The 26,876-nt window shown below is 40.8% G+C and overlaps 1 protein-coding gene across 1 annotated transcript in view; it reads right to left on the reverse strand.

Moving 5' to 3' along the window:
• Positions 1-26,876, reverse strand: part of UGT8 (UDP glycosyltransferase 8) — a 45,400-nt gene that overhangs the window by 14,053 nt on the left and 4,471 nt on the right. The window contains exon 2 of the mRNA XM_014950092.1: positions 10,051-10,874. Within this exon, the coding sequence (XP_014805578.1) occupies positions 10,051-10,872 (822 nt within the window). The 5' untranslated portion in view covers positions 10,873-10,874. The remainder of the gene's footprint in view (positions 1-10,050; positions 10,875-26,876) is intronic.

A 26,876-nucleotide genomic window follows, 5' to 3' on the forward strand; every position in this document is an offset into this window, starting at 1 on the left:
AACAGAAAGGTACACAGACCATTTTGATTTGTGTCCTAATTTTTCTGGCATCTTCTATATAGCACTTCTCTAGTGAAATATTTCACATTCTGTATTAATACATTTTTAATGTCATATCAAATTTTACTAAAAAACAGTGTTTCAGCACAGGCAGTTAAAGGTCACATGCCTGCCATTATATGACCTTTATTACCACTGAACAAACAAGGTCCTATCATATAATCTGAAAGTTATATGAAAATAACATGTTAGTCTACAGCAAACCCGGAGAAACACCATCGCTTTAGGCAAAGTACGCTGTTTGAATTTCCTTGCCTTGAATTTGTAAATCCATTTACATAAATAGAGGGTTTTTTAATTTACTCTAACAAGCAAAGGACATAGGACACCAGCCGACCGCTCCGAGCAGAGGCTGGCTCTCACCTCCCTGACTCGACACATCCCACTGCCTTCTGCTGGCTCAGCCCAACATCCCTGCATCGGCTACCGCATGTGTCACACTCTGAAGGTTATTTTTCCCACTAAATTCCTGCCTTTTAAAAGCGAGGGCCACAAGGCAAATGTGCTTGTCCCGTTTTATCAGGGTTTGTTCCTTTTCGTATCATCAGGCTCAGTCAATTCAATTAACAGCAGCCACGTTGCTCCCAAACAGGACAAGATCCTTCCCCACCATTTCCCTCTGGATTAATTGGAAGTCACTTGTTCTCTTCCCTCGGTCGGGCTGTCGGCCACCAACCCCCTCTCTGTTGTGCATGTGGAACTCAGTGTATTTTCTCTGGTCTCTCTCCCTCTCCTCTTCATTTATTCTGCCATCTGAAATCAACCCAAAACTTGCAAAAATTAAACAGAGAAGGTGGGGTATTTGTAAAGTCCCAGCAAGTTTATACCTTGCCTTCGGTAGGTATACTGATGTTGGCTGACCTGCATCGTGTACTATTAAGACACTGATAAATCTCATTCTATTAGTGAGATCTATATACACCATGTCCATACAGTCAATATTGACATTTTTTTTTCATATTCTGTAGTTCATATTAGCATAGAGTAAGGTAATTCCAAAAACAATACTTTGTAGACATTACAAAAGCATACTTTGACTATGGTATTAAATTCCTTTATTTTCTTGCTGGTTAAAGCCATGCTAACAGTCTCAGAACTGTAAGATCTGAACCGTTTTCTATTGGGACCCACAGCACAACTAAGTTCACTGTTGTCACATATCAATGCAACAAAGCTGTTGATAATGTACTTCTTCAATAATATTAGACACAGATTCAGCCCTGTTGAAAATACAGACTTTTTGCTCTTATGCTTCTCACTAATTATTTGGTAGATATGCTGGGTATTTGGCTTATAAAAATGCCTCAGGAAAAAATATGTCTTTACAGCCTTATAAAGTTTTTCAATGTCTAAAATTTTGCATTTTCTTGTCCCTGACCTCCACTGCCTTTTCCCATTTAACATCCAATACCAACAGAATGTTTAAGTCCATTTAACTTTAAAGAGGAATGAAATTCAGACTCAAAAACACAGGCAAGAAATACAGTACCACAAGCTTTTGTCTTTTCTCCTGTGTCCCAGCCCTCTCTAGAGTTACAGGCGTATCCAATGAAGGCTCCGAGAACACGGTCTACCTAAAACTAGAGGTCAACCAGAAAACTGCCGCGCAAGAGCTTCCCTGATGCAACACTCTCCGTCAAAAATCCATTACTCACTGGACCTTTGGCAAGCACCCTGGGAAAGCAACCTTGCCTTTCAAATGAATGGAAGGTAGCCGAAAATAAGAAGCTTGCCCTTCAGGAGAGGTGATTAAAATCACTGCATAGAGTAGCAGGTGCAGCAGAGGTAGCCTCAAACCCAGGATTCAAATTAAAAAACCTTGTTGATGCTACCCTAGAGGCAATACTCTGTTAAAAAAATACCAAAAAATATTCACAAAATACCAAAAAAAAAAAATAAGCACAAAGCCTCATTGTATAACTTGCAAGCATATACAGAAAAGTTTATGATTATTAAAAGTAAACACAAACCAAAGTTTCACCACCCCTCCCACAGTTGAGGTAGCTGCACATGTAGTTGAAAGCTGTGCAAGTAACAGTTAAAAAAAAGGCAGTTTTAAGTATGGAGACTGTTTTTACTTACTCCAGCTATAGAACATCAAGTCACATTAAATTGCAGCAAGTACACTAAGAAGAAAATTAATAAGCAGCAGAATTTTAAATCCAGACCTCTGCATTACAGATACTGACATATAGCCCCATCCATAAATCCAAATTATAAACTAATTTAGGTGGAAAATTTTGTCTTTCGTTGTTCCAGTATGACACCATGCTCTGTGGACAGTATGAGATAGAATTCTAACCTGCAGCTCTAATTTAATAATAGCAAGTTCTCCATTTCCTTTTCAGATCAAAGAGCTTTTCTTTCTCCCTTCTTTTTTTAATATTTATAAATATATACATAGACATACACACATATGTATCTATGTGTCTATATACACACACAGATATACAAACATATTTACGTATTTTTATATAATATTTATGTATTTTAAATGGGCCATGAGTCATCACCCCTTCTTTAATAAGCTTAGGATCAGCTGGCTTCTGAGCCTCTGTTTAAGCAGTAAGATCTCACATCTTTCAATAAGACCTCCCTAATCTCCTCTTCTGCTTCTCCACTTGTTTGGGCTGACCAGGATTGCACTCAGAAACTCTTCGGAGAGCCCTATCTACATGTGCGTGTGTCCCCTCACCTTTTTCAAAAAGCATGAAGAAAGAACAAGCACTGCAGCAGCACTCACTGAGCAATCCCCCATTTTCACTACTTATGGGTGGCATCAAAAAAAGTTACTGTATACCAAGTTTTGGCCAAAGATGAATTGACTCCCCGAAAGTGTGATCCCCCTGAAGGCCAGCTTTTAGTAAGAACAGCATGATTTGGAAGACATGCTTTTTTTATGCAGAGAAGCTGAAGATACATTACTGATTTTCCCCACACTCTTTAGGTGGTTAGATAAGATGTGCTTGAAGCCACACCACGTAAGAGGTTATGTTCCACCTGCTCTCGGCCAATAATGCCAGGGCAGGGACCAGGCGTGGGACCGTCCCTTGTCCTCCCTCTCTGTCACATTCTGCTCTTCCTCAGAAGCCTCCATCCTCTCCTTGAGAAGCCTGGCACAGACACCTCACCACCCCAAACAAGGGGTGCTGGCTACACTAATGCAGCCACAGCATATATAAATGCCCAAGCATTAGCCAAACACCAGTTACCCTCTTCACTTAAATAACCTTTAAGCAACTAGGACATCTGAAAAGAAAAAGTTGATTATGAAGATTATTTCTTTTTAAATCAGTAATATTAATAATTAGGCTTGCTGCTCTTAAATGTCAGCTTTGACAATGTGCCAATGTCCAAAACTATACAAACAAGGTGTTCAAACCCAAGCACGTACCAAATACTACAGAACAAAAAGTATGCCTTTGGAAGTAAGTTTCCATCTTCTCTACGTGACGTTAGAAATTATCCTACAGTACGCTAGAGAAGCAGACCATGGAAAAACACTAGCTCATTAGTTGTCCTATATACAGGTCAGTCTTCTTGCAAGTGACACAGCTAAAGCACTGCACATTACTGAAGTAAACCTTATTGATCTGTGTTTCAACAAGAAAATGATAAATTAGAATACTTAAAACCAGAAAACATGTTTATAATAGTAGTTTATGTTAACCTGTTTGATTTTTTTGTAAATAAAAAAATAGAGTAAAATAACTACTGTTGCTTTTAACTTTCATTATTTGATTGATGCAACATCCAAGGTTGCATTTCCTATTCCCAATACACACAATCATTTGAGCTGGGGGCATGACCACCTCATACCACCATCCCTGAACCAAGTAAACTTGCTTTTTGATGGACAGCACAGGCTTGCTGAAGAGTTTTGGTGTCCATTCATCAGATCCCTGGATGCCAGCTTACACATGGCATGCATACTTGGAGGGTGCACCTTCCCAACCAAGTTTTACTGGAGATATTTAACTGACTTCTGCGATCAGCCCTGCATCCTTTGCACTGTATTACAGTACACAGGTAGACACTGGATCATACAACTTCCCAAATTTAAAATGCAGCAATACAGCTGGAATAGACAGGGTTCTGCAACCTTGCCATATTGGAGCACCTGAGATTGGATATGACAGCAGTTTTGTGAGTGCCAACACCTGAAGAGCTCAGGCTCTTGTGTAGCAAAAGATCAATTATTGGAGGGGGGGAAGAAGCTTTATGTGGAAATGTATTTCAGAGCCAAAATACATGATCATTTGATTCAGGGCTGAATTTACACAGTGCCCCAAAATCTCCATCATCCCTAAAAGACTTTTTGCCTTCCCAGCTGACAACCACATGCATTTTAAAACAGCTCTAAAACTGCTTCATATTGCCAGAAATTTACTGTCAAAAGTAGCTCTGCAAGAACTATCCCCCAGACTTAAAAAAAAAATAAAATAAAATGATGATGTTGTGCCATGCACAAAAATCTACTGCTACAGTCCACAAGAGCTTATAGACACTGTCCTTGAATTTGAATGAAGTACAAAAATCTGATCTAAGGAATTAAACGTCTCTTTATTCTTCCACCTAACTTTAAACATAATAAAGATCAGCTAACACATGGCTAGTAAACATACAACTGTCAGCAAGACTCAGGAAAAAGAAAACTGATTTTTTAGTGAAGATATTTCAAAGCCACCAATTTGTTACCTAGATCTAGATCTATGTAATAACCAGATTAGATAAGAGCTCTTCAGGGAGGAGCAAGTAGGTTACTGTAATTACTATTTGTTGACAGCTAGGGCTGAAAGAACAAGCTTCTACTTCTGAAATGTGAACACCCTCCTTTTGCAGCATAAATTTAGTTTATTCAGGTATGGAAGAATAAAAAAAAAAAACAACTATCATTTGTTTATCTTTTCGTATCAAGGACAAATGGCATTCAGTCCAAAGTGCCACCTCAAGATCAGCATTTAAAAAAAAAAACCCAAACCATTTTGTTACACAGAAGTAGCTATGAAACTTTAAAAACTGTGTAGATGCAGGGGAAAAAAAAAAAAAAAAAGCTACTCAACCTACAAACCACAGGGCTGCATCATTTTAGTTTGTGGTTTGGATTTGTTTGGGTTTTTTTTTTGTAAGCACTGACACAGATTCTCTCAAGTACAACTGTATCCAAACTAAGTCCAGACACACCTTACACCATCAATCAGCTGATGGAAAGGAGTCTGTTCAAACACTGGTCAGCTGCGTTTCTTGCAGGGAAGATGCCTGACCATTTCCAGTGCCCTCTGCCCCCTCCTCACCAGGGACCAGGCACTTCCCAAGGCAGGTGCTTGTAGCACCCATCACACTTCTACCCTGATTCAAGGACGTATCTTATCAGCCTGATTAATGCCTAACTACGTATCAACCTAGTCACAAGATATAAATGCCGTAGCAGAGGTTTCCCCATTGTTCCTTAAAATGCGTGTTACTTTTAACAGCCAGCTTTCTTCAGCTTCGCAAGATCCCCCTGGAGAACTGTAATATGAAAGAGCCAGAGGAGCCTTTGACTTAACTGGGAGCAGCCATTAGAAATCTGGAAAATACTGCCAGCTAACACCATTACACTTCACAGTTTAAGTCAGCAACGACCCTAAAGACTTGATATTCACTCTGTCTCTAGCTTTTTGTCTTTTAAGGCTAATTCTGCTTGCACTGTCCTCTATTCCATTCAAAATACACTCTTTTCGGAATTAACTATAGAAACCCTGGACTCTTTCCCATGTGCATGTAAGACTTTATTCACTTATGCATAATGGGTGCAGTCACATTAACCATTTCCTTGCCTTTCACAGAGCAATGTTAACCACCTCCTTGCCTTTCACAAAGCACACTATTCATGCAAGAAGCACATTCTAAATCCACACACTTTAACCATAAAGTGAAAATAGCTTGTTAGCTGCCACAGAAGGTGACTCCTAGCCATGCGGTGTCTTTTGCTGATGCTGAGCTTTGCGAAGCAGTGACCACCACGTCGAAACACAGTGACACAAGTTCTGCTCAGCTTCATCCACCTGCATCAGGGATCAGAAGAGCCATCCTTGGGAATCTTGGTCACTGACTGACATATTGCCTCTTGGCAAAGGGCAAGACTGACCCTGGTACGCCGAGGAGAAAGCTCCCAGCTGCCTGTGCCGTGCCGCAAGGTGCTGCAGGGAGCCGGGCAGAGCGGTGACCTCCAAAGGACCCGCTGCTCTCCTGGCTGGCTCTTGGCTCCCGCTCCTCCGCACACCGATTGCTGTGACCGCACCGAGGGACACTGCACCAAGCGCTGACTGACATCAGGGCACTGCCTTACAGGGACAGACAAAAAGGAGAAAGAAAAAAAAAAAAAAAAAAAAAAAAAAGAAAAAGGAAGATCGGAGCCTGGCAAAGGCTTCCCAAGGCATCTGGGCAGGCTGCACCCCAAAGACACATTTGCAGTTTGTGTACCACAGCCGGGTGCTGCGCACTGCAGCTGTAATTGCTACAGAGACCAGCAGCAGCTAAAAATCACAGCTGTCACACAAACTTACTGGTTTCTGATCCGACTGGGATACGCCTGGGTAAGGCCAGTTCCCTTCACGGGTGACGCAGGACGATGCACAGCTCACATACGGTCCCTGCAGGGACTGCAGCCTGCCCCTGCCCCAGCACCCTGCCAGCACGGCAGAGGCTCTGCAGACACCGTGCCCGCTCCACAGCTTGACTTTGGCCACATCCACTGCGGTCCCGGAGCTGAGCATCCCCCCACAAAGCACGTCACGGCAAGGGCAAACGCTGCTACAGACCCTTATGCCTCTGATCAGGCACCAGCAAGCATTTGGTTTGCAGGTGAAATAAAGCTTCCAGCTTAACATCCTCCAAAATAAACCTGTTTACCTGCACCAAAAATACTCCACCCACATGCAGTTAAGTGGGGACAACTGGGGGATTTACAAAACCCTTCCACTGCCCTGAACCAACACATTAACGTAGATGGGACAGAGCAAAGCAAGAGCGAAGTTTGTTTCCCCTCACACACCCACTACCTTTAAAGGTGTGTCTAAGTTTTCTCTAAAGAAAGTTTAAGGAAAACACAGGTGCAGACTGAGTAACCACAAAACAGACCTACCACTTCCTCTAGAACTAAACAGCCATCCTGTAACCGTTTAAAAGGCCTTGACCTTCGTCTCTTCTTCAATTGCTTAATTATTACTCTCTGCCTTTTCTTTTTTTGAATATGTTAATTATTAACCAAAAACTAGAGCTTTTCAGTCACGTGTAGGAATTCTGATTTTATTAAACAAACTATTTTCTTCCTTTTTCACCCCCTCCCAGAAAAATAATGAACCCTCTGCTGGCAAGGCTGTCATGCCACTGCTGAGGTGTCTGGGCAATTTATGTTGAGCAAGTATTTTGAACATGAAAAACCAACACAGATTTTTTTTTTTGCTAGAACTCTCTAACAGAAAAAGTAGATGAGCCTACTCATTAGCAGTTTTGGAGAATGTAAGAGACTGAATGACTTGCAATAGCTTTAGCAGACAAATTTAAGCTCCTATTATGTCCAGCCACATGCCCCTCTCCTCTGATGATCACCTCCGGGCAGGAACATCACTTTTGTTTATGAGACAGCTCCTGAAGCAACACCATTCCCAGCCCAGAAACAGGAATCAGCCCTGCGTCTGGCTTACCTTAATGCACCAGGCTAAAAGCTGCAGAAAATAAATTAGCAAAGGCTCCTGCTTTAGATGCAGCAATAGCTGAAAGCAGTCGCGGCATTAGCTATCTGATTTTAATCTGCCAGAATAAAGTGACAGTTAGGAATTTTATCTAACTGTTCAGTAAAAACAAACTGATTGCCCAATAATTGAGCTACAATACATACCACAGTGGATTATGCGTAACAGTTTAGGCATGGACAAATTATATGATAAGAGATGAACACACTCACTTTGTCTCTCACACTCGATCAAATCCCGTGCTTAGAACATTGTAAGAATTAATTGCCTAATAAAATTGAAAAGAATGTAAATAATGGCTCAGTTCACAAATAAATACAGGGGTTTTTTTCCCCTCACGGTAATAAGTATTTGCCAGCATATACTCTACCTACAGGTGTATTTCAAGGTCACTGTCAGTCTGGTTATATTAAATATTTTACTTATTGTTCCACCTTCTTGCATCACAGAATATATTAACAGGTTAAAATCTGTGGTTCCAGAGTAAATTTAGAAAGTATATAGAAATCTGTTCTCAACAGGCTCCAAATATATATATATACACTTGCATATATAAGTGTGTATCTGTATCTATACACATGCACATATCCTTATAGCAAAACATTGAAAAAAAAATTGCTTCTTTTATATTCTTCCACTCTGTTTTATAGCAAAGAAAGTATCTGCTTTTGAGGAGAGTTAATTTTTTTCCCTAAAGACCAATCTACAGAAGTGAATAATAGACAGTGTTGACATAGTGTCCAAATTTATCAACAAAGACATTTTTCTTCTTACAGAATGAGAAAATATTGGTTTGGAAGATGAAGCGCTGAAACTCAAACCAGTTTCCCTGGCGAGAATAAGGCTGGAATTTGTTTTGGAGAGCACAGGGCTACCTTTAGCCTTCTTTCTCAGGATATCTGTGCAGCCTGACACTTTCTGAACACAAACTCATTAATGTACACACAGGAAGAACCAGATAGCAGCAGCACTATTATGGTCATGTCTGATGACATGTAGGACATGACAGCAGTATGCACGGGGATATAATCACTAGCATGTTCAGAGTGCGATGCAAGTGGCCGCTCTCATTCACTTCAGACACATTTAACATTGAACAGGGGGAGAAAAAATAAGGTGAGGGAATTGGCTCAGTGCTCCACATCCTGCAGCCCAAATCAGAGAATTATATGGTGTTTTCTGAGTTGGTGAAAAAAGGTACTCTGAAGCCAAGACGTATCAATAGCACAAAGAATTAAAAAAAAAAAAACCACACACACAAAGGAAAAAAAATCCTCAGCCTTCCACAACCAATTTTCAGGGTAAAACAGATGAAAAGGGGGCCTGGCAGTTTTTATGCAAAAAGCAAAGGCTGAATGAGGCACTTTTAGAAGGAAATTGTTAAGCACTGCAGGTCTACCTATTTATTACCCAGTCAGAAGCGTCCATTAATAATCACCTCCAATTCAAGATCTATTTGTTGACCTATACATAAATAGAAGTGTAAATGACATGGTTTTCTGTGAAATTTTGCTCTGTCACTCACCATTGTGTTGTTGAACAGAGGCATTGTTGAGTATCAGGTATCAAAGATCACGTGGTACACTAAAGTAATCAAACTTAATTATTAATCTGTGCAGCCAGGATTTCTGGAATCAATCCAGTCACTATCACTATTTCAGTATGGTGCTCAGTACCTGACGGCCAGTGAGTGTACAGTAAAAATTCATATCCGACTGCAACAGTGGTGCCATTTATGTCACCTCCCAACATCACCATTTCTTCGCCTACCCACAGTTTCTTTGTGCCTATATACATGCAGTTTTAAAGACATTTTTACCTATCAAGCCAAGGGAAGCAAACTCTCCATCAAAACACTAATATTGAGAAATCAGGTAGTATAACCTACCAGCGGGCATCTTTAAACACAAGCAGTATTCACCTGTTCTCCCTTCTTCCCGTTTTAACACACACTTGGTTAGAAGCTACGGATATAATTTCCAAGATAGTAATTTCCTCTCCTGTACCATTAAGCACCTTACTCAAAAGAAAATTACGTCCTGCAACCACAAAAGACTCATTTTGATGAGCCTGTGTCTGCTAGTTCCCCTCACCACCACCCCGAGCTACTTCTAGTGACTTCAAAGGTATATTTCACGAAGAAACAACAAAAGACATGGGATCCCATTTGGAATTCACTGTTGAAAAACTGCCACTCATCACATGAGGTCAACCAAAAACCACAGAAATTACTGTAAAGCTCAGCAAACCTTACTTCTGGCAGAGGGCTGGCCGGTTTGGTGAGGATTCCTCCCACATAAACAACATTGGGTAGCGTGGGTCTTGGGAACTCCAGTGCTACATCAGTACAAAGCATCCACAGGCTGGATCCATGAACCAAGTCATACATAGACCGTTCCGGCAGAACCTTGTGTTTCTGCATTATCCTTTCATATTTTGGCAGAACCAAAAAACTGACTCCAAATCTTGAGATAAGATAAACAACAGTATTTTTAATCCTCTCAAATAGGTTCATGTGATCTGTGAGCAGCGAGTTAAATTCTGGAACGTAGGACAGGGGAGCTGGAGCGCCCACTTCTGCTGGATACCAGAGGCCAGTGGAAAAGACAGCGTATTTAACCCCTAAAAGATGAGCTATAACAAATCCACACATCTCATTGGGATCTACCAGGAGCAGGTCAAATTTTTCCTGTTTCAGGGCACGCATGAGGTTTCGGTTGCCAACAATCATGTCGCAGTTCTTGGAATAGTGGTCCAGGATATCGAACAGTTCAAGGGCTGTCAGTCTCCCAGAGAAGATACTCCTCATCTTGGACTGGAGAAAATCATCCGAGGTGCTGCTGTTAAAGATCCCTGGGTAGCGCTGAAGTCTATAGTGATTAGATGGAGGAATCTCTCTGCCCTCAGAGAGGAGAAACACTGTCTGGTGACCTTGGTCATGCAAGGCTGAGGCCAGAGTCTTGAAAATATAAAGATGGCTTTCAAACATAATTGGCGGCACAACAACGATTTTGGCAGCCCTTGCTATCCCGACAGCACTCCACAGGAGAACCAAAGCTGGAGCGTACGGCTTCATAGCTGGAATGAGAAATAAAAGCATTACATCAACAGCAAACATTTGTATGCTACGTGGGAATTTTAAAAAGTTATTACGTGGCTGTCCCATGAAAGCTAATCACATCTCCCTACTGCAGTTGTCACAGGGAACAAGAGACCCACTTGGATTCAGAGTGCATATGGTACTGCTCTGTTTCCAGTGAGATCTGCCCTGTCTCTTCCCCTCCCCTCGGGCATTAAGGGTAGACAAGAAATTTCTTCCAACACAGATACAGGTACGGCACCTGCATTAAAACCACCTGAGACAATGAGGTTGGTAGCCTCCATGGAGATACCATGTGCACCGGTTCCGAATTACATATGCCATGCAACAGCTGTAAGTCAGCTCTGAAAGCTAGATCCTGCTACATTTGGGATTATATTAAAAAGCACAGCTGCATTAACTTCATTATAATATATTAAGTAAATAAGAAAGATACTAAGTCCAAAGACACAAAGGCTAAGATCCTGTATTTATTCACACAAGACCTAAAGGATACACTGGTGATTTGCAGTGCGTGGGATATAAGACGACTCATAAACACAGTTAGTCTTGCCCTCTCAGTTAGAATTTCTAATATGTCCATCTTAATTTTGGAGTTTGAGTGTGCCACACTTCACACTGCTGCTAACACGGTTAGGAGCATTTCTACCGCAAGGTCTTGACTGCTTGTCACCCACAGCTTTCAAGCTGTCCTCCTTCAAATTGCATTTAAGGGTACCCTCATTTAAGGGTAACATTTTCTGCCATTTTGTTTTCATATAAGCCAATGGGAATAGAGAAGACTTCTTTTTTCGTCCTAAAAGGACACGCAAATTCATGCAATATTTTTCTTCAGTATCAACACTGATCAGACACATAAGGGTGAAAAGTCAAAATCTGGCAGAAAGATGCTACCAGCAAGTAAGAACCAATTTAACTTCTTTGAGCTTTCAAAAATGACGCTTTCTGTACAAGAACAAGTGAAATAACAGGAATTAGTACTACGTGTGTGAGCATCGTAACTTCCACTGAAGCACTTGTAGAAGTACTTGATATTGAACCTACTTAAATCAGCACTTAAGCACGCACTCAAGCGTGAACTCTAACCAATGCTGAAAACCCCACATATGCTGAAAATACACAGTTCTGACAGTAGCAGACTGCCAGGGCAAGGGAAAATACTTCTCCCCCACCACATCTTGGTGAGTAAAGCCTGTAAAACGTTGTAAGCACCAGATGAATGCAAAGTGCATTAGAAGCACAGACATGGGCACACGTGAAAGCTCCTCAGTCACTTTAACCCCCCTAGGACAGAAAAACAAATGCAAGCCAAACCAAACAATCTGCTCTTCCCCCGTGCCAAGCCAATCCACACGGAAACCCAGGTCTGTTGCACCGTCCTTTATAAATAAGGGCAACAGAAACAGGTAATACTGCTCTTCAGTCCTTATCTCCTTACAGCATAGTCTTATAACCCTCCCACAACAGACAGCTCAGGACATTATTTTTTTTTTCGTTTTTTTAACGTTACATAGGTTACCAGCTCACCAACAAAGCATCTCATATTTGTGTTGCTAATATAATATTGAGCTTTCTGAAAGACGCCTCAAATTTCTCCTACTCCAGCTTCTGCAAGTGACTTGACTTTGAAACACTTATAAGCGTGCACCAAGCCCAAGTAAAGTTGGAAAATCAACACAAGTCACATCAGCTGTTTAAATCAAGTTTCCCATGAGAAGTTTTCTTACTGGATTTGAAGCCTCCTCCACATGTCTCCACACTTGCCTAGGAGATTACCAACCATCACTTAGAGAACCCTATGTATTTTAAACTAATTACCACCAGCAGTAGTGTCTGCACAAAAAAAATTTCACTGAGGTAGAGACATGGGTTTTTGTCTTTTTTTTTTCCCCCCAAGACAAAGCCAACAGCACAAATATGCACAGCATAACCTGGTGGTATCCACGGGCAAGTAGCAAGGAACTGAAATACGGAGACTTTATTGAGATCTCCACACCACCACAGCATTCACAGGCTGACGAATCATCCTGGGAAGTACTTGGAGGCTTCACTGTTTCCAGGCACAAAGCTCAATTTTGAAGAGGTAGCACTTCAGGGGAAGATATTACTTGCTGCAAATATTGCACAGTAGCATATGAAATCTTCACTATACTACACCCCTGTCATTGACATTGGGAGAGATAGATATGATTTTTAAGCTCCTTCAACTAGTGTGTTGGAGACTACCCTGAAATATCTCCTCCTCAGCAAATCAAGTTATATCTAACTAAACAGCAATCCTATCCCTCTCCAATGAACTTGGTAAAAACATTATTTCTACACGAGAAACAGATTACCTCTCCGCATGAAGGCCTGACCTACTGGAGAGCGGAAGGTATTAAGTCGCATTTTTAGTTTAGGCCTGTGCTTTCACTAGGGGCTTTCTAGAGAACTGCAGCATCCCACAGAGCCCAGCTGCCCTCTCAGGAGCTCCTGTTCCAAGGACAGGCCAGCACCAAGCTCTGCTCATCAACACACTTTGCTCCTGTCCATAAAACTTGCAGGTGTCAGACCGCAACAGAGGGTTGTGGAAATGCAGAAGTACCCAGGCTTGGCATAACATTCAATATTGGTACCAACAAACCGTGCTCAGCCATGTTCAACAGGGCCCCACTGGAAGGTAACACTTGTTAGGCAAGTGTGTTTTTAAAAAATAATTAAATAAGAGTTCACCAATGAAATATAAAAAAAAAAATAAATTACCAAACTTGGAAAAAACCCATTATTGATTACAATGGCCCATTCTATAAGCATTCCCATAAGTTACTGCTCCTGTCAACAATGGCAGTATTACAAAACCGTGAGTGGAGGTATAGGATTGGGAAACTCAGAAACAGTTAATGTTTCTATCAACAGTATAAATCAAAGGTTCCTGGAGCCTAAGGGCTACTCACAATCCAACAGGTTGCCAGATGCAGGCAGGGTGGCTGTACTTTGATCTCCTGACCCGATACAGCCCCGGAGTACAGCACAGGAAAATACAACCCTTAGCCCTAAGGCGCATTTTCCACAGCCGGGGTTACGCATTTGCCACCAAAAGCCATGGGAACCACAGCTGTCCTTCCCTGGGACAGTGACAGCACCTCCCCACCGCTCCCTATCCCCACTCTCACCCAGCAGCAACATTTGAAATGGGAATTGCATTGGACATTTTACTCTTTAGGAAGGGACTACAAAGCTCTACCTCTGCCTAACACAAAAATCTGTCAATATAACTACAAGGAATTTACGAAACGTTAGTTTTTCTCCTTTGAGGTGTATCAGTGTCAAAAGATGATACAGCATGCTTCCCTAGGAGTCTGTAGCTTGCAGTATCTTCAGAACTGCTACAAAAAATAACCAGTTTTCAAAAATGTATTATGCAACTCCCCTTTTCAATGCAAGCATCTTCCACGAGGACAGCAAAATATATGTACTGGACCCGCCAAGTTATAGAGATATTAAACACATGATGCTATTAGAGAAATGTCAATTAAGTGACATTTTTACTGGGAAAAATGGCATTGACCTTCTATTGAACTTCTGGCAGGAACTTGCAGGATGAAGCCTCATCATTTCATCTCCTGGCCAGCCAGAAGCAGGGAGCTTGGAAGGTTTGTATATAGCAGGGACACGAGCAATATGTGAGAGCACTTTGCAAACACAAGCGTAATTCCCATTTGGCAGACTCGGAAGGGGAGGAAGAATTAAGTGCCCGTTGCCATCAGCAGGGCAACACCACACTATTACACAAGCTCAGCTCCAGATGCCCCTTCACTCTGACCATCCTCAGCACATCAGGTATGTGCACCAGGACAGGCAGAGCTGTGGAGGCTTGGGAATTTCTGATTCCCCTCATCTCCAAAATCAGCGAGCAGCACCAAAGAACAGGGGGCGTTCCAAGGGTCGGGAAAATTTTAAGTGGTGCTTAGCTGGAAGCCAATTGATTAAAACACAGGGACTCTTCCCATAACTTCCAGTCATACTCCAGCAGTCAATTACCAGAATAACTTATTGGTTAAAATAAATAAAAAGGATCAACATCCAAGGCAACTGCTTTCTGTTTCTGAACACCAGGAGCATGAAATAGAATTGTCAAGTGTCCTGACAGAAAAGCCAAAGAAAACCCAAAGCCGGAAGGTGACATGTTTATCCAAGGTAGTTAACAATATAAGACAGTTTTCTACATCTACCCTAAACCCTGCTTAGGATTTGCCTCCGTTAAATAAGACGGGTTCAGCGTCTGAGCTGGTATATAACATCTTTTTGTAGTAGAGGGTGAAAATAAAAATCCAACATTTCAAAATATATATTTAAAAAAAGAAAAACTGAATAAAAAACATCCCACAAAACTATCACTGAACTGAAGCCATTACTACGTTCAGCAAAAAAGCCCTAAAACCAAGAAAGAGGTATAGAGGACAAAAGACACGTGGAGTGACTTTATATGAGTAAAACAAATGGCCATCTGGAAAGTGTTCACCTATTGGAGTGCAGCAAGAAAAAGTTAAAGATTAAAGAAATGCCAAGGGGTTAAACATTAAACCAATTCCAATGGCTTCTCATAAAGTTAATGACCTACATGTGAAGCTTTTTTCAAATGAAAGAGAAAGTACAAGTTTTAAAGTGTTACAGAAAACCAAGCACATCCATAGAAGACTGCTGTGGAGGGATGTTTTCAGCTGACCAAACCAGTTCTAAACCCTGACTAATTTTTTTTTTTTTTTTAGAAGTATTTTTCCATTTGCCCAGAAAGACCACAGTATCTAGAACAAGAAGTGTGACAACACAGAAAATGGTGGCTTTCAGAGAAAAAAATAAGGGGTAGGATCCTTCCCCCCATTGCTTAAAAAGGCTCAATACTTGAAAATTGGGCAATGTGGAAAGAAACAGCATGACATCTATGTTTACATAAGTACATGAAAAGAGTCTTAGTGTTTAAATTAATATTATAAAACTGAACTAATATTACAGTTATATTTCAATCTTAAAAATGTTTTTTAAGTAATTTCCATTAATAATTTATGTAACAGTCAGTTACAGTACTGGAATACATACTGGAGATTAGATGTACTGCCAATCCTTAATAATCTGCTAATCACACCGCAATTAAAATTTACAGTCAAGTCTGGGTTTTTTTCTGCTTTATACCACTGCCTACCTGCTATTTCCAAATCTCACATAATTAACCATTTTCAAGCCAGCAATACCTTTCTCAGCGTTTCCCTCCATTACAGCGAGATCTAGGCGCAAAAGAGGCTCTTGAGTACCGCCACACGCAGCACAGCTTGAATTCAAACTGCACACATATTTATCACTACTCAAAAAAGTTCTTATGCACTTACACATACCATAACAATTTATTAAGAGTCCTTTTTATTCACTAGAAATACATAACACTCCTGACTTCTAGAGCAGAAAATGAGGTTTCACAGAGGTTGAGTTCCGTGACGCTGTTAGGTTTCTACAGTTCTTCCCTTGCTTTCAGGATTTCTTTAGATTTGCTCAGTTTTGTTGAGTTTATCTGGGCAGTTTGGTCAGAGGATGGGGACCACTGCCTAGAAAGGTGCCCTTCGCACTAAAGAGCAGGACTATACTGACAGCAATGGAGCAATCTCTCTAGCTGCTAATCACTCTCACCTTACCCAAAGAGCTCAAATTACTCATTACAATTTAACACATACCAGTAGACATTAAAAAGAGCAGGCTTACCAGCTAGACCTCCACCCCTGCAAACCCAAGCGTGGGTGCTGATCAACACTGAAACGACTATGCCCAAACAGAAAGTTAACGATGTGCACCACAGAAGTATAATCATCAAAAAAGGGGGGAAATTTGAGACTTGTATGCATTTCAGCAAACCGTGCTTACAGCAAACTGCCACCAGAGTGCTGATAACGTGCAGATTTATTACTTAATCTTGCTCACAGTATTGTCCTCTCTCTTTACTATCATTTCATTTCACAAAACTCAGTATTTTAGAAGGGAGAATACAAAGCCTGCTGTTAGAGCTGTAAACTCTCCCAAGTTTCACATCAGTGATCTGAGCCAATTGAAACAAAATGAAGAAAAACAGAAAACTTTTTTGGACCAAAAAAAAAGAAAAGGGTGTATTTTATCAGCAATAATAACTTTTCATAAAAATTGCAAACCTGATGCAGTTTCTGCACTGGGAGAGTGAATCTTGACCAGTTATCAGTTACTTAGAGCAACTGCCTGCGGCGGGTTCCAGACCAGGCTGCCACGGAGCTGGTTGCTTTTCTTTTACCAAGTCAAACTTGACAGCAATTATCCCACCTGCTCCTGTCTCTGTCCGGGGTCAAAGAACAGAGCCATAAACAGGGTAGTGTCATCTCAGGACCCAATCCCACCGTACCGTGCCCAACAGTAGCATTTAGCACAGGTAAACGTATATAGTGCATTTATTTCTTTTACGATAGTATGTACTGTAGCTATGGTTGAAAGTACGATAAGAAAAATGCTAGCTAGGTTGTGACTGAAAGACAACTAGTTACTGAGAGCACTACAAACTCCCTCTGAAAATCACATAAGCAGCTAAGAGTGGTTTACTACCACTCTTAATAAAAAGGAAGCATTAAAGAGGAGAAAGACATAAGCACGGACCTCACGTTGCTACCTGATGTGTTACCTGATTTATTGAAGCCCCAGTTCTGCCCTGCCTACTCAAAATCCCATTGATGTTAACGTATTTTATGTGCAAATCTGTTTGCTTTAGCTGTTATTAAACACAGTTTTACAGATAAAGTATGGTATCCAACCTTCACAGGCTTGTAAACATTTCAGTTAAACAAATACAGAACCAAGCCCTACAATGCTAGTTGCATGACCAAAGGCCTTGTAAGCAAAGCATTTTATCAAGTCTAAGATAGCAAGGAATGGCTAACAAAAAACACTTGCAGTTAAGTATGAAAGCTGAAAGAGGAAGAAAATATTCCAAGACAAATAAAAGGTTCTCTAACACTGGTTACAGGATGATTCAGTAATAAAAATACATGCACCCAAACCAAACCTTAGCTGCATCAGCCACACGTAAGCAGCTGATATTACAGACAAAAATATATACATACACACATATATACATACAAAATATATACATACACACAAGCATGAATGCAGTGCATTGATTCAAAACTGGCGAACAGAGAAAAGAAAAGGTTGCTTTTTCTATTTGTGACATCCTCCAAGACATCTCTTGAAACAATCGAAGTAATTTTTCAAGTCCCCCTCAAAACATTTTCTTTAAGATTTAATACCAGTCCCTATCAATATTTTTTTGTCAAGCACCAGAGTAAGAAAATTCCACCTATGTGAGGAAAAGCACTGACCAAATTATGTATAACAGCAAATCTCAGAAGACAATCAAATTTTGAAACACAGGAAGATTTTAATTAGTGGCATAAAAGAAGACAGGGAGAAAGACCATATTCTTCAAGCTGGAAGTACAACTTGACTCCTAAATCCTTTTAGCTGGCAATTGTAAAATATGCTCTTAACCTGTAATACTGCTTGCTGTACTGTATAAGTTCTGCAAGTAATAGGAAACACTATTCCATACTCCTTTAGAAACATTAAAGTAAATCAGGCTCATAAGCCGACTTCAGGTGGCAAAATGCAGTTTGACATTAGGAAGCAGTTGCTACTAAGCACATGCTGTAAAACAGATGAAAGTATCAGAAATGTGTGAATGCACAGAGCCTTGGACCAGCAAACCGTATCATTATCTAGGAAGAGACTCTGATAACAGGTATTGCACAACCTTTGGATTTATATTCTGAAGTTTTCCTATCACACATCTTGTTACTAATTGCTGAGGTAGCACATGCTGTGATTGCTATTTTGTGTTGCAATGTTTTAGATAAGTGGTAAGATTTAGCTTGTAACTACAGGCTCCTATTTCAACCAAATGAATAAATCAAGAAATTATTAGTAAGAAATTACGTGTGCATAAACAAGGGCAGGCTTTTGCATTTATTTTGTACAGTTTCGTGAATAACTACATCCTTCTGTCCAATGACTGAAGCATTTCAATGAGTACAAGAACGACATGTCTACAGATAAAATAGAGAGGAACAGGCATCGCGATGTTGCTGTAATCATCTGTTAGAGACTTACTGTCTCAGTTACGCAAACAGACAAGGAGTTATTAAGAGGGAGTCAAAAGGATGTGCAATTTATGAAACCTCTTTTAATAACAACTTCTTTGTGTAACAGGTTTTATTAAACACTGAAGGATTTTACCTAAGCTTTTGTACTCGAAAGTTGTGGAAAAACAATTTTAAAAATCCTTGCTCAAAAGGTAGCAAGGTAAAAGAGACAAGGTACTTTTCCTTCAAAATACAGGCCTTACAGTTAGTACACAAAATATTTTCAATAGACATGCTAGCAGATATATCTTCAGGAAAGTTACGTGCAAATAGAACTCCTATGCAAGGCATAATGTCTTATTAAGACGAATTTATAGCAAGTGACCGAGGTATAACATTTTTAAGAGTTTTAAATGAGTTTAAATGAGGTTATGGAAAACAATCCTAAACTTCTTGAAAGATAGATCACATCTACAAAGATTAAAGACTTAGAAAGATTATCTTTATTCTATGAACAGATTCTAAACTTATACAAGACTTCTAAAGTTACCAACAGTAAGACATTCAATCTTTTAAACAAGGCCACCTCTAAACCACAGCAAGGCCTGCATACTTTGGGATTATAATGCTGCAGTATTGACAGCATCAATCAAGAAGAGATTTACCTGATAGTAAAGGATTAAATTCTAATTAAACATTTTCATAACATTAAGTATGCTACAACAGAGCAAAGGCACACTCCCCTTCATACGACTTAACATTTCTTAACACTCTATGCACTAGCACTGAGAAAACAGTATTCAGTTTAAAATATATACTTTACTGAATGTCACTATTGTGCCATTTTCAAGATTTAGTCAAACTAACTGCATCAAAGTGAGTTTCATAAATATTTTACACCCCATGGAACACTAACGGTCACACACCTACCAGATAGGCTAGTTAAAACAATTCAACATACCTCAAAGAATATATTTTAATAACCCAAATGAAAGTAAAAAGAGCAAAAAGAGCAAGTTCTCTTTTCCCCTGCTGTGCGCTGGGCAATTCAAATGTGGTATTTTAAGATGCTGATAATCTCTAAGTCCTTCACCTTACGCAGTGGGGATAAGCATTTACTAACACTAGTCCACCTGCCAGTATTTTGGTAAACCTGAGAGCTACTGCAAGTTCTTCTGTAAGCCTTAGGCAGGCCTAGAAGCATTGCAGGAAGAAAAACCCCAGCCTTCCTGCAGCTGTCCAAAACAGTATGGAAAGACCAGGAGAGGGTCCTGGTCCCAGCACCTCGGCAGCTGCACTGATATCCCAAAATTGGGAGGAGGGGGGAAGACAGCGCAGAGACACATCAGCAGGACAGCTCAGGACGGGCTGTGCTTATCACTTCAGGCTCTGCACCAGCACAAAGCTGACCACCTCACACACACGGTGCTGCAATGGAGCTGATGTGCTGTCCTGGATCTCAGAACAAAAAAGGAACCACAGTGCAGAAACCTGAGACACTAACAGCCTCCTCCAAAACCAACCTACCTTCAACTGAATGGGATCTGAGACTCAGTGGGCAAGCGACTCGGATTTCTCTGCATTGGCGTGCTCTGTTATGCAGGTCTTCTCCTTGCTGCCCATGGTTACCCCACCCCCAGCACCTTGGAAAGAGAACTGCTGACTACATAGAATGAAAAAGCCATCTGTTTGAAAGTGAGACACATATATTCCTTGTGGAGAGATTTGTGTAGTTCATCTAAAACAACGTGAGAATTATACATCTTCCTCACAGCTACTGCAGATTCACAGAAGATGCAGTATTTTGGCACCAACATACAAGTCCCTTGACAGGCTCCCCTCAATGTCTGGAGACTTTTCCTCCACGTACCAAGATCTGAAAGCAACGTTTCTCAACCCACTGTAGCCATTTTACACCAGACAGCAAGCAACCAGAAATAATGTTGTGACATCGAGGGGTGGGGGGGTATTAACAGAGAAGTCAACAGGTTACTCCACATTTCCTAGAGACACCAGTGCTGTTTAAGATGTTATTTAGCAGCTCACAAACGCCCGCTGCGTGACACTGCTCTGCCCAGAAGAGCCCAGTAACACGTTTCATGCTGCACACTCAAGAGCTAGAGGAGTAAGTGCAGAAAGAAAAAGAAGAAAATCTTCTATCTGCAGAGAGCAGGGGGCATGAGTGCCACAGCAGCTGATGGAGACAAAGATGGCTCCACTGAGGAGTCGAAGCTGCCCAGGAAGCCTTCTCTTTCACACTGGCATCAAAACACTAGCTGAATCAAAAAGAAACAAGAAAAATCCTGACTCCACCTGATTTTAAACACTTTCATCAGTGGCATTCTCCTCTGATGATATGACTCTCCGAAGAAGGGGCTGGAAGAAACTGCAGAGCACAACTTTGTAGTAAGCTTAATTTGTTGGTGCAACAAACACAGCCAACAGTTACAGGCTAACATCACACAAGCACAAATTTTGCCTCAGGATCTGAAACAACACTAGTTTTAAACACATTTTACTGGGATTTTATTTTCACTTTAAAAATTGTTGGGGTGGGGGGATGCTTCATCTTCTACTACTGCTAGCTTCAGCTTGGTACAAGCTCTCCCTGGTCACGCCATCACATGACACCTAGAAGCACTGAATGAATTTCTTTGTCTGATTTCTGACTTCATCCTATAGCAAATAACTACATTTTAAGAAGCCACACAAACAGAATCATAAGGGAAACTACAGCAGGTTTGTTTCTGCAATGGGAAATCCTAAAATACTTGAAGAATGTTTTGCACTTATTCAGCTCAATTAAAATAATTAAATTGCTCAAGACTGTATGCAGCAACAACACACACTCCAATACCATACAGCTTGTTCAGTCCATTCATCAATAGCTTCTGTTTTGAAATTGACAGGTAATTTTTTTAAAGCAAATTACTGCCTTTTGCTTTCACATTTGTGTTTTGTAGGGTATGCTTTAAATTACCTCCTAGAAGAATTCAGTTGTTAGAATAAGGACTGAAGTACTGTATATAACAGCTTTTCTCTCTATGTAGTTTAATCCTCAGACTCTGATTTTAAGAGCAAGACTGCACCACTTACCAGAGCAAGAGCCGACAGAAATAAACTCAGGAACCTTCTAAAAGATGCAGACTACACTCCAGCAAGGGATTAGAAAAGACTTAAGGGCAAGTAACAACACACAAGTACTGGCCATGTTTGGTGTTTGTTTTGATTATTATTTTTAATGCTAGTACTTCACTTTTGTTGAAAGTTTTTTTTACGATTCTTTTTTAATACCTTTCGTTTATGAATTGGTGTTCTTGGCATTAAGTCAAACGAATAAGGCTTTGTAATTTAAGTCAAATAACTTCCAAGTGGTGAGGCAGAAGGGGTCAAATTCAGCATATGTAACTGCATTTTAACCAAAATCTTCACAATCAAGGCCTCAGAATTTGATGTCTGAAGGTTGTGCTACAGTTATGCACTCAATCCTCACGTGTAACGAATGTATAAAATAACTTTTTAAAGACTTGTGTTCACGTATGGGTGAAAACAATTTCTCTAATGGAATAGAGTGTCTTAAGGAACTCAGAAGGTCCTCCACCTTTTATGTTAACACCACGACCTCCCCTTAAACACACCATGAGACAGCCTTCACAGTTTTTTAGTTTGGTTTTTAAAAAGCAGCGTTTCACCAGGGTATCAAAGCTCATTTCCAACCCAGTTCAGAAATTGACACAAGATTTCCCATTAACTTCCCCTTCAGTTATTGAGTAGGACGGGAAAATAGACTTAAGTTGCTTTCCTCATGAAGCTGAACCATCTATTCATAGCAGGAAAGAACAGCATATAGCCAAGAAAGCTATACTTGTTCCACTATACAAATAAGATTACGTGCATGATAACTGCACTGCTTAAGGGAAACTGTCATAAAAAAATCAGGTTGTAACTACTTTTTGCATCTCTGAACTGTACAACTTAGAAAACAGCTATCTAGACCATGTTTCAAACTCCTTAAATTGTGCTCCATTTACAGTTTGTAAAAATGCAAAGTCTAGTGGTATTTTTTCCATTTAACATCACTTCTTCCCATATAGAAACACCTTTTTGAACTGGGCTAGCAGCTACTCTTTATAGGAAAAGTGATCCGCCGATCAAAGAGTCCAAGATTTAGCAAGGATATAATAAGTGTCCCAGGTATAGTCAATTAGGTGTACTGTTACTAACAGCTAAACAATGAAGATACTCCATAAAAACACAGGTAATGTCATCAACTCTTCCCATATTTAGGAATTAAGAACACACACACAATTCTATGTTAAAAACTAAAAATTTCAAAAGCTTCCAATAGAAACGGAACACAGTCTCCAAGTCAAGAACTGTAGCACAAAATCTTTCATGTAATTAGCAAAATAAAAAAATAATTCAAGAACAGCATGGTGCAATCAGGTAACAGCAAAAAGTAGAGGTGAAAATTCTTTTCCTACTGGATGATTAAACATTATGAAGAAAGATATTTTAATGCACTTGCAATGAAAAATAGTGTTAATTCCTAAGCTCTTTACAAAGCTACAGACAATTTAAACACTATTAGCAGGATCTCACACACTAGGCATTTAAGATTTATACATCGCAAATGTCATAAAACACTAGAAATATTTTTTCGAAGGGTTCAAGAAATCTTATGTCACAGGTCTTGGAAATTTACCCCAAGCATAGCTGTCCTGAGGAAAAATGGAAAAACCACCACAAATTTCAGGACAGAGAATTATATTAAATGGTTCTAGTGTATTTTACTTCCTGGAAAACAGGAAGAGCTCTCTACAATGCCTATTGACAAACACTTTGAGCACCAGTTTTCAGCCCAAAGATACTTTCTGAAACAACAAAAAAAGATAAATCCATACTGAAATTTTTTTGAAGAATAAAAATCTCAACAAAAAAGGCTAGTTATTTCAACTGCTTGTAATGCATCACCATTTCTCAAACACAATCCTATTCTCTTCTTAAATATCACTCTCCAGTACTGAAACAGAAATAAAAGTATTTCTGTTAAGAGTTAGAATCCGGAGAGAAAAGTAAGCATCTCTTGAATACTCTTGAATATGATTGTACAACAAATATCTCAATAGCTTTTAACACTGTGGTGTGATTTTACTAGTAATGAACTGACAAGGGACTCGCTCAAGATGGAGTCAACGGAGAGGAATTCTTGGTACTATTTAAAGGAAGCAAACTGACTGAAACAGTGATGTGGAAAGAAGCGCTTGAAAGAACCCAAAGTGGAAAACACAAAGGCAAGCAGGTGTGGGCAATAAAATACTCAGCAGCTGAGGTCAGAAATAATGTAGTTCACGGTCAGGAAGTTTGGTTAGAAAATAGTCAAGTCACTATAGCCATTGTTGTTACAGTTATTAGTATAATTAATCGCAAAATATTTTTGAAGTGGTAGGAGGAACGTTGCAGCTCCTTTGTACAAGTCCAAACAGGTACAGAAAAGGCCATGCACAAAGCTACACTCAGTGGTATTGTTTTATGGATAATGAGGCTTACCACAATACCTTCTGAACCAATGCCTGCAGATGTAGTAACACACCTACGACACAGAGAAGACTCAGATAAATTTGAATTTTTTTCCATTCCTGGAAATCACTAGAAATCAAACAAGTCCATCTGCAGCGAATTATATACAGCAGAGAATTATGGCAGGTTATCTTACTTTTTCTTTACAAACTAATTACAGCATGCTGTCATAATCTGCAGCAGCCCTGGCATTCATTTACTTACCCAGTACGGTTCCTCCAAGTGAACTAACACAGTTATCATTCCAAAGGGTTGATCTGGATAACACCTCTGAAGTATTTTAGATATGATAAACATGGCATTAAAAAATTAATTAACATGGTAGTTCTGAGTACCTTCAATTCTCTGAATAATAACTAAAAAAGCTAAGTTAATCACAGGCTACCAATCTGGAGTTATGACCGAGTCCTGCCTTGATCATAGGCCAAGCCCAAGCTGTAGCTGCAGTAACTGCCCGACAAACTACACCACCTGGTAGCCATTCACTAAGTTGAAGCTGCCACCAGTACATAAATATACTCCCACTGCTTCATTACCACTTTGTTAGCGAGTCCTTCCCTCCACTTGCATAGGCAAGGACAGGACTCTTCCAGAGCTCAGGTGACACCACACTGAGCAGAATGAGAATGCGGAGACTTGTCTCAGATGCCCTGTCCTCAAGCCCTGATTAGTCCCACAGGTTTCTCCATCCAAATCCTGCTTCAGAACAACCCAACTGCTTACAGCACTCTAAAAATATAAAATGTAAGGGGCACTTACAAAGTGCTCTAACGTGATCCTCACCTTAATAGACACATGACAAAATAAATAATTTCCTTTTCTTCTTTCCTGCAATGAGCTTCTGTTGGTGGCAGGTGTTGTACGAAAGCCAAAAATAAAATGGAACCATTTCAGGTCAAGTACTCATTTCCTTGTATTTCGACAAATATTTTCACATCAAGAAAGCCTCCCAAAAGAATATAAGACTCTAGCACGCTTTAGTCAATAGTTTGGAAACAAAAAACAAACAAACAACAAAAAAACCCAAACAAACAAAACCAGCCACTGCAGCTCTGGTACTCAGCCGGGATCAATGACCAAAACAAAAGAACAAAAACAAGGAAATGTGAAGTAAAGGTTAATTGCATGCTACGGTGGGCTGTTGCTATAAAACAAGCTCAGCTAAAATACATACGTGACCTTGTGTGACAACTGCTTGGAAAACCAGGCTGGCTGTTTCAGACAGGAAACGTAACCAAAACAATTTTTAGAATAAACGTCTAAGAAACCAGTGATATTACGTGAATTATTCCGAAAACGAAGTCACCTAGTCATAACATGAAAACCAAAAGTACTACTTTCAAGGTGTTTGGGTTGCAGGGGAAAGACCTTCAAGGATCTCTGCTATTGAAGTTACCAGCTGCTGTTCATCCCCAGGCAATTCTGATGAGCATGCAGAACAGGCTGCGTATCTCTTAATGATTTCCTACCGTTCCATAGCCAGTCCTAAAACGAGTATATAAACAAGTCATAAAAGACAAGATACCGTTTAATATGTTTAAATACCGCAACTTTATTGACGTGTCCTCGGAGAAGTCTACACCTAATCGTTTTCCCCCTGTTTAAGCCCCCACGGGAGGCAGAGCGGCAATTATGCAATGCTCTTCCTCCCAAAGGCAAGGCAGCTCGGATCGAAACTCACAGTTCGCCTTCAGGAACAGGGCAAACGCTCACAGAGCGCTCCCTCACCTTGCGGCTGCGAGTTTGCGGCCGGGTTAAGAAAAGAAATAATAATAAATATATATATACACATTTACTAGGCACGCATAAGCAAGAGTGGGTACCCGACTTTGGGATGGCTGTGGGTGACAGCCTCTCACGGAGGACCAAGGGCCGAGTGACCCCTCCGGTTCGTGCATGGAGAAGGGACGGAGTGAAACGGCAAAGCCGGTGCCCGGGAGGCAGTGCCCCCCCTCCCCGCAGGGCTTGCTTCATCCCCCGAACTTCTGCCAAGCGCTGAGGAAGAGGGCGAGTTCACCTCCGCGCTGCGGGCCCCCCTTCCTGCCTCCGCCGCCTCCTCCCTTCTCCTCACACGGCCGCTCAACTTCCTCAAGGCGCAAGGGCGGGCACCTGCCGGGCGCGGCGGCGGCGGCCGGGCCTCCAGCGCTGGCGGGCGGGGGGCGACCCGCCGCCGCTCCCCGCTGCGGCACCTCAGGCGGCCGGCCAAGGGAGAGAGGCTGCCCGCCCGGCTCCCTCCCTCACCGCACAGGTGCCGTGCCCGGCCGGGTCGCGCCCCCC

This window comes from Calidris pugnax, unplaced genomic scaffold, assembly GCF_001431845.1.
Source record: "Calidris pugnax isolate Ruff unplaced genomic scaffold, ASM143184v1 scaffold42, whole genome shotgun sequence".
NCBI lineage: Eukaryota > Metazoa > Chordata > Aves > Charadriiformes > Scolopacidae > Calidris > Calidris pugnax.